At 35.2% G+C, this 15,569-nt stretch overlaps 1 protein-coding gene across 1 annotated transcript in view; it reads right to left on the bottom strand.

Moving 5' to 3' along the window:
* The window catches only part of COL24A1 (collagen type XXIV alpha 1 chain), a 341,448-nt gene that overhangs the window by 37,964 nt on the left and 287,915 nt on the right, over positions 1-15,569 (bottom strand). The window contains exons 47-51 of the mRNA XM_008690817.1: positions 8,039-8,146; positions 6,346-6,453; positions 6,201-6,254; positions 5,365-5,427; positions 1,835-1,888 (exon numbers count right to left, since the gene is read on the bottom strand). Of these exons, the coding sequence (XP_008689039.1) occupies positions 1,835-1,888; positions 5,365-5,427; positions 6,201-6,254; positions 6,346-6,453; positions 8,039-8,146 (387 nt within the window). The remainder of the gene's footprint in view (positions 1-1,834; positions 1,889-5,364; positions 5,428-6,200; positions 6,255-6,345; positions 6,454-8,038; positions 8,147-15,569) is intronic.

Raw genomic sequence — 15,569 nt, 5'->3', positions numbered from 1 at the left:
AAAGCCTAATTATGAAGCTAACATTCAGGATGGCAAAGTAGAGCCATGGAAAGAAACTGGTCTTGGATAACATGATTGAGTCACTAAACTAACCACATCTGAAGCCCTTCATACCTCTGGGCTTCCCACAAGGTATATAAATTTCCTTATTATTAAAGCCAGTTTGATTCAGGGTTTCTATTAACTTACAGCCCACATCATCCCGAGATACCATTTTTGTTATTCTTTAAATACCATTTTTGTTATAAATTAAATTCCTATATAGTATGAGGTCTAATTCTGGACTCCAGCCTATCTACACTCATCTATTTGTTTATTCCCTTGTACTATCATATAGTTTCATCTACAAGGACTTTGAAGTAATGTTTCCTTATTTGGAAAAGCAAGTCTTTCATTCCCCACCACTATTTTTTTCCCCCACAAAGTATTGGCCATTTTCAAGTGCTTATTCTTTCATAGTGAACTTTTCTTAGAAGTTTCTTCTTAGAATGGAAAAAATGGAATATGGAAAATATTTGATGTGCATGTTGAATATCATAAGGACCTTTAAGAACAATCTATGAACATTTTAATTGAGCCATTTCTTTATTATAATTTCCTTGACCAGTTAATATTTTACAATTTTTCACGGAGGAGAACAATCATTCAGTAATCACAAGTGTGTGTTTCTTAGCTTGCTGAAGAACCACCCACCAAAATCTGAGAATTCTTTCACTTACAATCTCTCACTTACACTATATAGCTCTGAGTGGTAAATGCTGAAAATCTAGAGAAATGTTGAATTACACTTTTCATTTTGTAAAATAAAAAATTCAGCAATTTTTGTGGGAAATTCTTCTGCAATTTATCAAAGAGAATATATTTATATCCAAAACATTCCATTTTATATATTAAGACTCTGTGTCTTTCTATATAACACTCTCAAATTATTCAAAATATTGGTTCGCTGCAGGGAATACATCTTTCCTCTCTAGGTCTCAATTTGCCCCTACCTACTGGGTTCTTCCTCTTGCAAGTTTACACTATTGGTAGTATTGTAAAACTCTCCCCTGACCACTCTGCCAACCATTGTCTTATTTTTCTGTTTTATTTCATACTCAAATTTCTGAAGGTACTGGCCTCTACTAACTGTCTCAGTTTCCTCTCCAGACACAGCTTGAAGGGGGTAGAAAGAGCACTGATCTTGAAGGAAGAAACATCACCTATGTAGTTCACTAGCTGTACCACCTTGAATAACTAGGTGAACCTCTGTAAACCTAATATGTTTCCCCATGTCTTAAATAGAAATAATAATGCCTACTTCAAAGTTTGCTGTAGGAATTTGAGAAAAGTTATTAAATATTTATATCTACTTCCTTCCTTACTGCAGTCTGTACTTTGTCTTCACTATAATTTATTTTCTTCAAGATCACTGTTAACCACTGCTTACTTGAAACTCATCTATCTGAACCTTGTGCTTTTCTGTTTTTCCTGGTATTCCCACCAACTATCTCTTTCCTTTATAGCGGGTGGGACTTCCAAAGACTCAAATCTTGGCTGTCTACACTTCTTTTGCTATGCTTTCTCCTTCAGAAAACGGGTTCTTTGTATTGCTTTAGTGATCACCTCTGTACTAATGATGTCTACCTCACTATATACACCTTCTTCATTACATTTATGGTCTTGAAGTTCTTAGGAACCACCTTCTAGATGAAAATGTACATCTATTTTTGCCCTTGGCTTCTCCAATACACAGGGTGATCCTTTTTGGATTACTCTAGAAATAGGGTTAAAGAGGGTTAAAAAAACAAGAATATGAAAAAGAAAAGGAAGACCTATATTGTAACAAACTTACAGTTCTACCTGTTGGGCCTATTATACCTTCTTTGCCAAAGGGGCCAGTGGTTCCCTGTTGAGGTAAAAGAAAATCAGTAAGTCTCACTTCCAGTATAATGCAGAAAAATTCTAGAAAATTTCTTGTGCAATGATAAAATAGTCCATGTCCACATAATTCCAGTTTTTAGTATAAAATCTTATAGTATCAGAACAAATTATAGTACTTTTAATTTGCAGTATGTGACACAAGTCTATAAATTATTACAGATCCATATCAGGAGAGTTACATCTGTATCATTTCTAACAAAGTGATAAATCAGCATTACGATTTTTATGTGGTGATAACTTCAACGATGCCATTCTACATGTGGGTCATTACATAACAAATGCAATTTCTTTACATAAAAAAGACTACATAGAATGATGAACAAAATTTTGAATAACTTTCTTTACAGATGATGAAGGAGATGTCTGAGTGACATGCAGCATGGAATTGAGAGAAGGCATGGGAAAGAAACACAGAGCATCACATGTGACCAGCTTCAGTTTCTCCATCTGTTAAATAAGATTGCCTGTGTCATAGGGTCATTGTGAGAATTAAATGTGAAAAATGATTTTGAAACTGTGACTCAATATTTTTATACATTACAAAATGATCCCCACATTAAGTCTAGTTACTGTCAGTATACAAAGTTATTACAATATTACTGACTACGTTTCCTATTCTGTAAATTACATCCTCATGCTTACTGATTTTAAAACTGGAAGTTTGTGCTTCTTAATTCCCCTCACCTATTTTGCCTGCCCTCAACCCTTCCCCTCCTCTAGTTACCAACAGTTTGTTTCCTTATATCTATGTATCTGCTTCAATTTTGTTTTGTTGTCTTGTTTTATTTTTTAGAATCCACATACAAGTAAGATCTTACTGTATTTTCCTTTCTCTGTCTGACTTACCATTTCTTTATGAATACAAAATACCTATTATAGTTATTTTCCCTTAGCCTCCACTCCCACTTTCACTCGCAAATTTCAATCTTTCTGGCTCACACTTAACCTGAATACTTAAATGTAGGTATCTAATAGGCTTTCTCTTTGTCCAACTCCTGCCACAGTACAGAAAATGCTAGCAATTGAGATCATTATGTCATAAAGTTCATCCATAGATAGCCACTTAGAATAAGAGAAATCAGCTGGCACTATAAAAGTAAATCTAATGGAATCACTTTTAAATACAGAGACTGACTTTAAGTGATAATTTGTAAATATGGTACCCAAATCTCAAAGACCCACAATCAAATCAAGATAGTTGATTTCTTATTCTAATCAAATTTAAGCCCTAGACTGGTTTATCACTGGAAAAAAGTCAACAAAGTTTTCATCTAATGAACTAGACCATGATCTGACTCTCTAAAATAATGATTTGTTAAAAGAATGGAGAGGTATACATGAACTCCAGAAAACAGTAGACCAAACAGCAAAAAATTGTCTATGTTTATCTAAATGTGTCTGAAAGATGAGGTGTTATGATTTTATTTATTATTTTTTTTATATTTTTAGAGAGGGAGAGAGAGGTGGTGGGGGAGGGGCAGAGAAAGAGGGAGAGAGAGAATCTCAAGCAGGCTCCATGCCCAGCCCGGAGAATGAGGCACGGCTCCATCTCACAACCCTGAGATCATGACCTGAGGTGAAATCAAGAGTCAGACTCTTAATGGACTAAGTCACCCAGGTGCCCCTGAGGTGTTATCATCTTAATAGTTGGTACCAGTTAACTATATAAATACATCTTTGAAATGAACAATTAATCCAGCTGTTTCCTACTTCAATTAATTTAATTTATTTGATCATCTAGTATTTATTGATTTTTGAGCAGGAACTAGTTACTAGGCCACTTAATATCCAGTCTATATTCTAATTATGCAATTAGCAGGCAACCTTATGACATATTATTTGGTCAATCAGCTGTGGATTCAAATTTTGGCTCTTTTACTTACTAGCCAGATATGGCCTTGAGCAAATTACCTTTCAAAGACTTAGTTTCCCCACCTGAAAAATGGGGATAATAGCATCTCTCACAGGATTTTTATCAGGATTAAATGATACAAGGGATACAAACTGAACACTGGTAGATAATAGTTTTTTGCTAAATAATAACCTATCATGACTTTTCACTTGTCTTTATAATGTCTTGATATCTGCAATTATAAATTAGTATTTGTGAGCAGTTACCAGAACTTTACTATTGGTGAACGGATAACATTTCTGGAGCTGCAAAGCAGTATAAGCTCAGACTCTGGCCTACAGACCCGGCACTCGGTAAGAAGATTCCGCTTAGGACAGATGTTAGGCAAGCAGCCAACTTCTCTTTGACAACCTCAAGAAAGGACTAATTAATTGAGAAAACTTAATAAAACTAGAATGAAGGGATTTAACTAGTAGGGAACTTAATATATATAAGAACTTAAAAGTGATATTTATTATAGAGAAGCCTATCCATATATAACCCACCTGTGGATAATCAAGAATTGGGCCTTATATAAAGCATCAACTTTCCATGGTTCTTCAGAAATCATAAAAATAACTAATAAATTTGCACCTGAAGAAATGTTGAGGCGGGTCTTTAAACATTTCCCATGACAACCCTGACCTTTGTATTACCGAAAATAATTTATCGTAAGAATTGGGGAAGGGGTGTAGGATTTCAAAAATTTGACTTTTCATTTAATATTTTGCTCAAGACAGTGGTTTTCAGCTGTGAAGTTCTTCAAGATTCCTTTCTCCTGCTTCTGGACCACTCTCCTTTTTTCGCTCTGCCGTCTCCACCCTTGCCCTAGTAGCTGCTATTAGCCGAGGGGGTGCTACGGCTAGAGGCAAACCACTGTTTGACATTTTATAGATTTTTTTTTCAGTTTTATAGATCATCTCATCATTTAGGAGACTGTGGTTAATGAAAACAAAATCAAAACAAAAAGCAAAACTTACAAAAACCAGTAATTGCTGATGGCTTATTTATCCCTATTTATTTTTGCTACAGTTTGTGATTCTAGGCACTAAACAGCTAATTGGAGTTCTTTGGACACCAATCTTTGCAACTCTTTAAGCAGTTCTTCATCACTCTCCGGGGATAGCTACCCATGAGCTGGGAAAACATAGCTATTGGGAAATATTTTTCAAAGTGTGGTGTGAGGAGCTCTGGTCATAGGCAAGCCTCCTCCAAGCGGTGCATGGGGGTAGTCTCTGGTTGTATTAATGCTTATAACATGAAACTGCTTTATGTTTTTGTTTCTAGTGTGAGTTAATACAGTATCCACTATCAATATTAATTCTGATATATATTTTCTAAAGAACTGGGAAAATGGGTGGTCTATGGGGGCTTTTGCTCCAATTAATATATGAACTAAAAAAGGCATGTGATCTAACGAGTTTCTATCTTAAAAGTTATTTTATTATGTTATTAATTTGGAGTATATTAATTTTAGAGTTCTTAACACTAGTTCCTACAATAAGCAAAGAATCACAATTTCCCAGCAAGTAGAATGACTTTATACTTACTCTCTGTCCAATAGGACCTTTAGGACCTGATATTCCAACAATGCCAGCATCTCCTTCAGGACCCTAAAAATATAATAAAAATAAAAAGTCAAAATCTTTAACTCTATATGAACATTGTACAAGTGAAACAATCTTGTAACAATCTATTAGGAGTCAGCTCTTAAAAATGGAATATTAATGTAAATGGATAGTTAATGATGTGCGTGCGAAGTACTATGGAGGAATTGTTCTGAAGTATGCAAGTCACTTTGTTGGTTTTTTTTTTTTTAAAGATTTTATTTATTTATTCGACAGAGATAGAGACAGCCAGCGAGAGAGGGAACACAAGCAGGGGGAGTGGGAGGAAGAAGCAGGCTCATAGCGGAGGAGCCTGATGTGGGGCTCGATCCCATAATGCTGGGATCATGCCCTGAGCCGAAGGCAGACGCTTAACCGCTGTGCCACCCAGGCGCCCCTGCAAGTCACTGTGAAGTACACTAAAATGAGTTCAGAGAGGGAAAGAGGGACAGACAGATTCATGACAAAGCAAGCAAAGAGCTATGCTAGAATCTAGGTAATAGGTATATGGGTTTTCACTCATTCTCTCAACTTTGCTGTATGTTTGAAAATTTTCAAAATAAAATGTTTGGGAAAATGGAATGTGAGGGGACAAAGCGAGTTAGTCAATAAAATTGGTAGGAAAATATATAAATTTAAAATGAACATATTCAAAATTCAAATATATAACTGTACCAATGGAAATGTTGCAGATTAAGAAATACAAAGGCTTAAGTCAGAGACTAAATATTGGTATTTCGACATCTTTCTGATGAATAGCAGAAAATGTGTAAACATACTCTGGGGCCTGGGAATCCTTGGAAACCTGTCAAACCTTGAACACCGTGTTCTCCCTGCAATGTGAATAGACAGGATAATCATTATTGTGCAATGGTGGCCTGGCCTGTAGAATAATACTTAGTGAATTTCTGAGTTGGCACATACAGGCTGCCCTTTCAGGCCAGGCTCTCCACACGGTCCTTGATCACCCTGTGCTCCTTGGTGACCTCTTTTACCTTGAATTCCAGGTTGACCAGGTAGCCCTTGTTCACCCTATGGACAGAGAAAGAAAGGTGATCTTGACTTTAGAATCTACAAGCATTTTGGCTTTTAAATGAAACCAAATACAGGTCCATCCTTAGGCATAAGTACAAGGCACTGGGGAAATCAAATTCTGCATGGTCATTCTTCCTACCAATATTTTTCACACAAGTAATATTTGATTATAATAAGTAAGAAGTGTAACAGTGGGGAAAGAAAATTCCAGGGATTGTGGTCATATGTGTGGAAAGAAGAGGGAAGGAGTGACTTAAAAACTAGGAGGAGGATAGTGGGGCTAAAGAGAGAGGTGGTGTGTGTGAGGGGGGGGTTTATATATGATGGAATTTGAATTTTATTTGAATTGGTATTATTTTGCTGTGTTTTCCTCACCATACAGTGATGATTCAACTGATACCAGAAACAGAGCAGGGTCTCCTGAAGTGTGAACCCTGGTTTTTGCCATGGTTATCTTTTCAATCCTATCATTAAGAAATTTCCATTACCTTTTCCCCAAGTTTCCCTTTGATATATATTCCCTTCATTTCCTAAATTCCACTTTAAAGCTATACTTAAGCACCACTGTTTTATTTGTAAAAGTCAAGTCTTTTCTAAATTTATTTTTATTTTATTTTTGAAATGAAAGCTGTAATATCTTTCATACTATCTCTAAAAATAAGAATCAGGAGGGTTTAGAGATAGGGTAATGAAAAATGATGCTTGGTAAATTTTGATAAAAAATTCTTTAAGATTAGCAAATTATCCTTCACTGTCTGGAAACAAAGATACAGCTTTGGGATTTGACAAATATGGATCTCTTTTACTGCCAGTTCATTCTTTAGAGATAGGAATTTTATTTCACTTCCTAGTTTTAGCATTGGCTCAGCTACTTTGAATTTTAGTGGAAAGGGATGAGTCATTTCCAGTTTACTCATATGGGTCAGAATACCTAAACATTCTTTAGAACTGGAACTCTGAAAATCAAATTAAGAGGTGATAATGATGAGGGTGCCAACATCTTAATCCTTGGCTTTTATGAAATTGCTTTAGATACTGGACTAATCTTTTGGTTGTATGGGTTAATTCTGCATTGTGATAGTTCTAAAACAGGTTTTGTTTAGAAAGCCTTATTGAATGTACAATACGCCATTCAATGAATGTTAATGTAAGATTTAATTATGATCACTTTGACTCTAAGATATAAGCTCTACTCTTATCAGATTTATTAATTGGTTGGTTAGATTCAGATTCAGAGGAATAGGAAGTGTTTCTAAGAAAGTATGTATCCGGAAGTAAGTAAGGTTTCTCTTTTTAGGAGGAGAAGGTGGATGACAGGGAAGAATGAGTTGAAGAGCTTTTTTTAAAGCATCGCCTATACTGCGTTAATGAGTTGTTCTGGCAAATTACATGCACTGTGGTTATCACAGGAGATGAGTATGTCCAGGCCACAAACTTTCCTTTTCCTCCTAATGTGTTTTTATTATTGGTCAAATTTATTAAAAGCTATTAACCTTGCCATCCTGTGATCTAGCCAATGAACTCAGGGAGAATATGTCTGTCAATAGTGCTGCTCGTCCATCAGAAGAAACTGTTAAAGTACCTTTGGGCCTGGAACCCCTGGGCTTCCTGGAAGGCCTGATGACCCCTTGGCTCCTCGAGGACCTGGAGACCCAGCCAGTCCTGTTCTTCCTGGGCTGCCTCTGGTGCCCTAAGAAATAAGAAATAAAAATCTGGGCATTTCCCCAAAATCCATCCAGACGCTCAGTATATGTAGGAGGGGTTGGTGTTCTGAAAGGCTGCTGTTGACACACTGCCCAGGTCTGAGAGTTATCCTGGGCTTCTCTCCCAAGTAAGTGAAATATTTAAGTAATGTTTTGACTCACCTGAAGTCTCTAATATAGTTAATGTAATGGTTTGAGGTATTTAAAATGAAAATACTGAGGCAGTATAGTCTGTCAGTACCTTCTGACTTAAATAGCCTAATTGTAAAGTATGCGTGTTGCATTCTAACTTTCTGTATTATATTCTAGGTATGCATGACAACTACTGGTTAATGTTCCTTAAGAAAATTTTTATGCATGACATATTTTATTTTATGAATGACAACTACTGGTTAATGTTCCTTAAGAATATTTTCCTTAAGAAAAATATTCTATGGATATTAACCAGACTTACTGTGGTGATCATTTCTCAATATACACACGTATTGAATCATTATGCTGCATACCTGAAACTAATATAATATTTTATGTCCCTTATATATATATTTCAATTTAAAAAAAGATTAAGAGGGGCGCCTGGGTGGCACAGCGGTTAAGCGTCTGCCTTCAGCTCGGGGCGTGATCCCGGCGTTATGGGATCGAGTCCCACATCGGGCTCCTCCGCTGTGAGCCTGCTTCTTCCTCTCCCACTCCCCTGCTGTGTTCCCTCTCTCGCTGGCTGTCTCTATGTCAAATAAATAAAATCTTTAAAAAAAAAAAAGATTAAGAAATTAAAAAAAAAGTTATTGAGTGGTTCACTTGTTAGGCCAGCATGGAAAATCACTTACTGATATGACTTAAATCATGTCCTCAAAGTAAACTTGCTTAAGATTATTAGCCTTTTGGCAAGAACAATGGGCTGAAATGTTAAAGACATTGCAGCAGCATCAATAGTAAAAAAACAGGCATATGCTTTTGAGTGATCTTCCTTGCCTCTTGATGAATCAGTAGATGTTACCAATACTACTCAGTTGTTTATTTGGGTAGTCAATGCTGTGTTGACATGACTGAAGAATTAACCTATGTGAATAGTTTGCAGATTGACTATAGGTGAGGAATACTTTCCAAGAATTTAAAACACTAAATCAGCACAACCTCGAGTAGAATCTGCTAAAACGTGATAAAACTGACAGCAATGCATTGGGAAAAGATTTATTGAATAAATTTACAAAACTTGTGGAAATGTAAGGTATTTAAAGCTACGGATATTCATTGTGTTATTCACCATCAGGTACACGGAGGAAAACACTCAAATCTAGTATGTGTTATTGAACCAGTAGTGTCAACAGTGAATTCCATCGACTCTTGCAACCTTCACCCGTTCTGTGATATTTTTTGTGAATATAGAAACTGAATATCCTAATTTTCTCTATCACACAGCAATTTGATGGCTTAGCAGGGATAAAGTTTTATTGAGATATTTTGAGAATGAGATTGAAATGTTTTTGAATGGGAAGAACCACCCTCAACCTCTATTACTGGGTAATAAATGGCTTCGGAAATTAGATCTTGCTGCAGACTCTATAATGTTTATCAATGAATTTAACTTAAAATTATAAGGCAAAACAATGCCTATATGTGAAACATATACTTTGGTAGTCATTTCTTTTCCTTTTCCTTTTTTTTTTTTTTTTTTTTAAGGGTGGTGGCAGGGGGAGAGGCAGAGGGAGAGTGAAAATCTTAAGCAGGCTCCATGCCCAGCACAGAGCCCAATACCGAGCTTGATCTCACCACCCTGAGAGCATGGCCTAAGCCAAAATCAAGAGTTGGATGCTTAATTGACTGAGTCACCCAGGGCCCCAAGTCATTTCTTTTTTTTTTTTTTTAAGTCATTTTTTAAAAAAAGTAATCTCTATACCCAATATGGAGCTTGAACTCACAACCCCAAGATAAAGAGTCATATGCTCTACTGACTGAGCCAGCCAGGCGCCCCATGTGGTAAAGTCATTTTGATGACAACTAATATTTGAATCACAAGTAACGTCAAGCAACTATGTACATTTCCTGTGGTGTCAAAAATTAAAACAATAAGTGAGATCTTCATTTCCCACACAAATTTGCAGTGGGCAGATTTTCTGAGCTCAACTTCTTTCAACAGTATTTTAAGCACTAGAGGCAAGAAATTTCTATACCTCAAAAATCCATTTAACTGTGCAGCTGAGGCGTTCCCACCTAACAGTTCAATTGGAAATGCTAACATACAATGTAATGACATGCTAGAAGGCAAGTAATCAAGAGAAGAATCTAACAAAATTTTATAAATTCCTTCTAAGCAATGAATATGCACAATTAAAATCATATGTTCATGAATTTGGCAGTACCTATCTGTGTGAAGAGAATTTTCAAAGATAAAATATGGAAGACATGAGAAATCTCATTATAGGTCAGCATTAAAAAATAAAAAGAAAATTTTGATGACAGGGAACTATAATAAGCTAAATGTTATCTCTCCTCCCACAAATCATTCCATTTTTCTCATTAGTAGACTTGTATTACAAAAAAATTGTACTAAATTACTTTATTTTGAATTTCGTAAAGAAAAATTTTGTGAAAATCTATTTTCTCTCATTACATAAGTTGTTAAATAGACCCTTAATTTTGCCTCTTTCCCTGCAAAGCCTAAAATAATTACTAATATTTACAGAAAACATTTGATGACTCCTATTTTAGGAGGTGACTGATACTTTCTGAGTTGATTCCTGGGATACTAAATTGGGTTGTGCAATCATTCTTCTAGGTATTCAGCAAATATTTGATTATGATATAGAATATTATTTACGTGAAAGGAAGTTACCATGGGAAGCCCTATGAGGAATACAAACATAAATAAAATATGGTTTTTGTTTTCAAGAAGCTTAAAATTAAGTGACAAAGATAAAATATAATATAAATAGTGATAATGAAGACAAATATTTTAAAAATTGCCAAATGAGAAGGGAGATACAAAGCAAATACTAGAGGGATCCTAAATAGGGGAAATCACCTCTGGTGCCAATCACAAAAGGAATTACTGAGAAAGCAGAGTAGAACAAGATCCTAAGATGAAGATATTGCTGGGGCCTCTGTGTGGCTCAGTAAGTTAAGGGTCCGACTCTTGATTTCAGCTCAGGTCATGATCTCAGGGTTGTGAGATCAAGACCTTCAATAGAGCCCCGTGTCGCTCTCTGCGCTGAGCATGGAGCCTGCTTGGGATTCTCTTTCCCTCCCCCTCTGCCCCACCACTGCTCGCAATGCCCTCTCTCTCTTTCTCTCTCTCTCTCTCAAAAAAAAAAAAAGATAAGGATATTGCCCTTAAAGTTACAAATATGATAGGAGAGGTGATTTGCTAAAAAATAGAGTCATTTCTGTAGAAGGTCTGTGGGAAGAATACGATTTAAAGATAAAGCCAATTTTGAATATAATACTGGAGTATTTTTCCTTTTTTCCCCAAGTTATTTTTTCCAAATTGTATCATCACATATCTTTTCACTCTCTTACTTATGGTAAATAATTCAACATAAAGAATTAGCTTTTCCAGGTAGATTTTCTTCATGATCACAAAACTGACTAAAATAATGAATGAAAATGTGTTTTATTGACTAGGTACCATGTCCTATGCTGACCACCTACAGGGAGAGATCTACTCGACTTTAAACCTTTTTTTTTTTTTTGTTCTAATTTACACTGACTATTTTATCTCTTACCATTTCTCTATATTAGTGGCTCTCAATATATGTAAGGAACAATTATGAGGACAAAATTCTCATTGATGGAAAGTAAAAGGGAGGGGAGAAAGAGAGAGAGAAGGACAGTAGGGGAGAGAGTGAAAAGAGGGAGAGGGAGGGAAAGAGAGAGACAGAAAAAGAGGGAGGAAGCAGGGCAGGGAGGAGAGAAAAGAGAGAGAGAGATCCACATTGTGGACTTAAGATTCAGGTGGTATGGTTTCCCACGTTGCTTGCATCATTAACCTAAGTGTACTAATCTCTATTTCCTTTCCCTTGCCACATGAACTTGAGAACCCTGGATTCATGTAATCTACCCTATTTCTTTCCCCTTGACACACAAACCCTGGATTCATGACATGGTGTCATTTTAGAACTCAATGCAAATGAAAGCAAATCCAGTCATAGTCATCTGAGACTTCGGGATATAAAATTTCAAAAATGTCCAATGAAGACATAGCTGTTATACCAATAGCCAGGTCTCTAATAGGAATATGACTTTACAGAAAAGGCAAGTCTCAAAAACAAAATTCTGATAAACGGTGTCCTCCCCGTTAAAAACAAAAACAGGTCGAAAACCTAAAGAAACCAATGACGCGCAGAGAAGGAAGGGTATGTAAAGCGAGGGAAACAAAACAAAACATACAGACTTAGGTCAATATATAGATTTAGTTTCAGAGTTAAACTAGGTGGAAAGTAGATCAATGTAAGGATTAAATAAAAAAAGGTGGGTTGTCTTGCAAGGCTGTGAGTATCCTATCCTTGAATGTATTGTAGAGGTAACAGATGCCACAGGGAGAGGATAACACATAACAGATTGCCCTAGACAATTTTAGGATATCTCAACATTCCAGAATTCTAATATAGTAGCACTTCACTTGTAATTTTAGGCAATTTTTAAAAATCTTTATTCACCAACAGGAAACAAATGTATCTTTTAGGTGATACATGGACAACGTACTGCTGAACGCTCCTGAAGTCAAACGGTACTTTTAGCTGAGAATGAAAGGACCCTAAGACTAGTCCTTAGGGTTAACTGAAAACTAGAAACTTTACTTGTAGTGCTACCACACATTTAACAGAGCACAATGAATATGTTCCAAGTCATTTACTGTTCATGTTGGTTTCTTAGAGAGAAATTTGAGGATAGTAGCAGAATGTTCTGGACAAAGTTCCAAACAATGTTTCATACAAGTAGAGAACAAATATTTCTTATTATGAACACAAAGATGGATGAGTAATTTTGCTTTCAAGAGAAACAGATGTTAATGCCTAGGCATTCTTTCCAGTGTCTTCTAAATGATTTGTTTAAAACCAATCAGCAAACAGTAAGTCATTCTAAGCAAATTTTTAAAAGTAAATAAAATCATATTTAATTTGTTCAGAGATGCTGAAACCAATAAACAGTTCACCCGAGTCTTAAAAAAAGTTAATAGTATGAAAAGAGTACATGATGTCTCATGGCTAGAGACTTCCATTATTCTCAGATAGGCGTCAGATTCCCTGCTGAATACGTTTTTTTTTAATTGGCATATAATTGACATATAGTATTATGTAAGTTTAAAGAGTACATGGTGTTGTTTTGGTACATTTATGCTTACGTATTACATGTGATTATTACAGTAATATTAGCCAATACCTTTATTATATCACATATTTATAATTTCTTTTTTGTGCTGAGAACAGTTAAGATTTAGTCTGCTAGCAACTTTGAAATTTACAATATGGTATTGTTGACTATAATCACCATGTTGTGCATTAGATCTCCAGAACTTATTTATCTACTAGTTGTTAGGCTGTACCCTTAAATTGGTTTTCAATCCTGCAGAAAGTGTCAATTTTGACTGGATTGAAACTGATGACTGCTTGGGTTAGTCAGTAATCAACGATATCAGCCACAACAAGAATTACTTTTTATTGAGTGTCTTCTGTGCATCAGGAACTATAAGAGTAAAAAAAAAAAAAAAAAAAAAAAAAAGGAAGAAAAGAAAGAAACTATAATGGTAATATGTTTGTACTGTGTATTTAATCTGACGTCAGTGAAGGAAAGAAGAGGGACTCCTTCTCTTTCACTTTGACTTCCCTGTGGGGAAAGGAAAGAAGGGTGTGTAAGCATATACATGTTTATATATAAAACTGCTTTTTTTCTGGAACTGAATGGAAAGATCTGGGATGGAAAATGGAGTTATCTGCATATATTTAGAGGACAGAAAGAGAAAGGTTTTCGAATAATGATGACTGGTTTGTATATAATAATTAAACATAACAGAGAATGTCGCTCTGTTACTTCCTAGGCCCCTTAATTTAGTTGTCTTAATTTCATCAGGATTGAAACAAATATATTAAGGAATAAATAACAAAGAAATAAAATTTGTTAAATATAGGCAACAATAGAAATCCACATTTTAAAGTAGATTAACAAAGGAAAACCATTTTTAAAACTATGTTGAATGAAAAGACAAACATTTTTGATGTTAATTTTATTGATTTCTCAACAGTAGAATAATAAATTTAAAATGACACTAAACTTCAAATTAGTTGACTTTTTTTTTAAAGTAGCACCTTGAAAATTACTAGAAAGTTTTTTCCTTTCCCTACTTGCAAGCATCCTCTGTGCTCAAAGCATTATGTTTATATAGTTATTTACTGTGTGAGAAAATAGCAATTAAAATTAATTTACTTTCTATAGTACAAAAAATTAAGTATGATTTCCAGAATTTTTTTTTGCATTATTAGGCAATGTAAGTACTGCATTTTTTTAAAGCCAGCAAACCAATGAGTTATAAAAGTAATGCTTTGCTTCCTTTATTCCAAGCAACTAAAAACACTTCTATTTAAGTAAGGATTTCTCATTTTATTTGGTTTACTAAATATATCCCCCCCTAGGAAAGAATTGGCTGTTTAAAAAATGTGGGACAGTAATTATTAGGTGATTATATGCAAGGCTATATTATATAAAAATAATGTAGCATTCATAACATTTTCCTTCAGTGCCAGTCAAAAGTAATGTGGCCAAATGCTGGAAATAAGATTTATGAATGAGCTACACACTAAAGTCAGGAGGTAACTTTAGTTTTGAATCTCTAAACATATTAAAACTATGGAACTTGGAGCAGGTCTGAGACAAGTCATAGGGTAGTGGAGACAAGTTAGGTCTGCTTGACTTAGGTCTATTCCCAAGAGTATACAAAACTCACTCTTGTTCAGCCTTAATGAATCCAAGCATTTCAACATTGTATTACCTCACAGAAATTATTTATACATTTCCATTAGAACAACTGGTGGTTTATCAGTCTTGCAAAATGGACAGTGCAAATGTCACACTAATATTGGGCAAAATTAATGTATCTTATAAAATTTCCTTGACTCAGGTCTTAACCTATAATCACAGGACTAACAGGGACTGAAAGAGGATATTTCATTTATACTTTGGCTCTTAGACATGTCTAGGCTCACGCTACTATGAAGAAATAAATGCCCATCTTTTATTTCAAAAATAACAAATCTATAGCCATACTATCTTATTTGATCCTCTGATAATCCCGTGAACATGCCAATTCTTTCCTGACTGAAGGTTTTTCCATTTTGGTTCCTTCACATAGTATGTTCGTCCTTCATTCTTTATATACCTGGCTCAGTCTTACCTTCTCAAGGGAGATATAGTATAACC

This window comes from Ursus maritimus, unplaced genomic scaffold (genome assembly GCF_017311325.1).
Source record: "Ursus maritimus isolate PB19 unplaced genomic scaffold, ASM1731132v1 scaffold_12, whole genome shotgun sequence".
Taxonomy (NCBI): domain Eukaryota; kingdom Metazoa; phylum Chordata; class Mammalia; order Carnivora; family Ursidae; genus Ursus; species Ursus maritimus.
The sequence above is the reverse complement of the archived record's forward strand: the minus strand, read 5'-3'. Positions and strand labels throughout refer to the sequence as shown.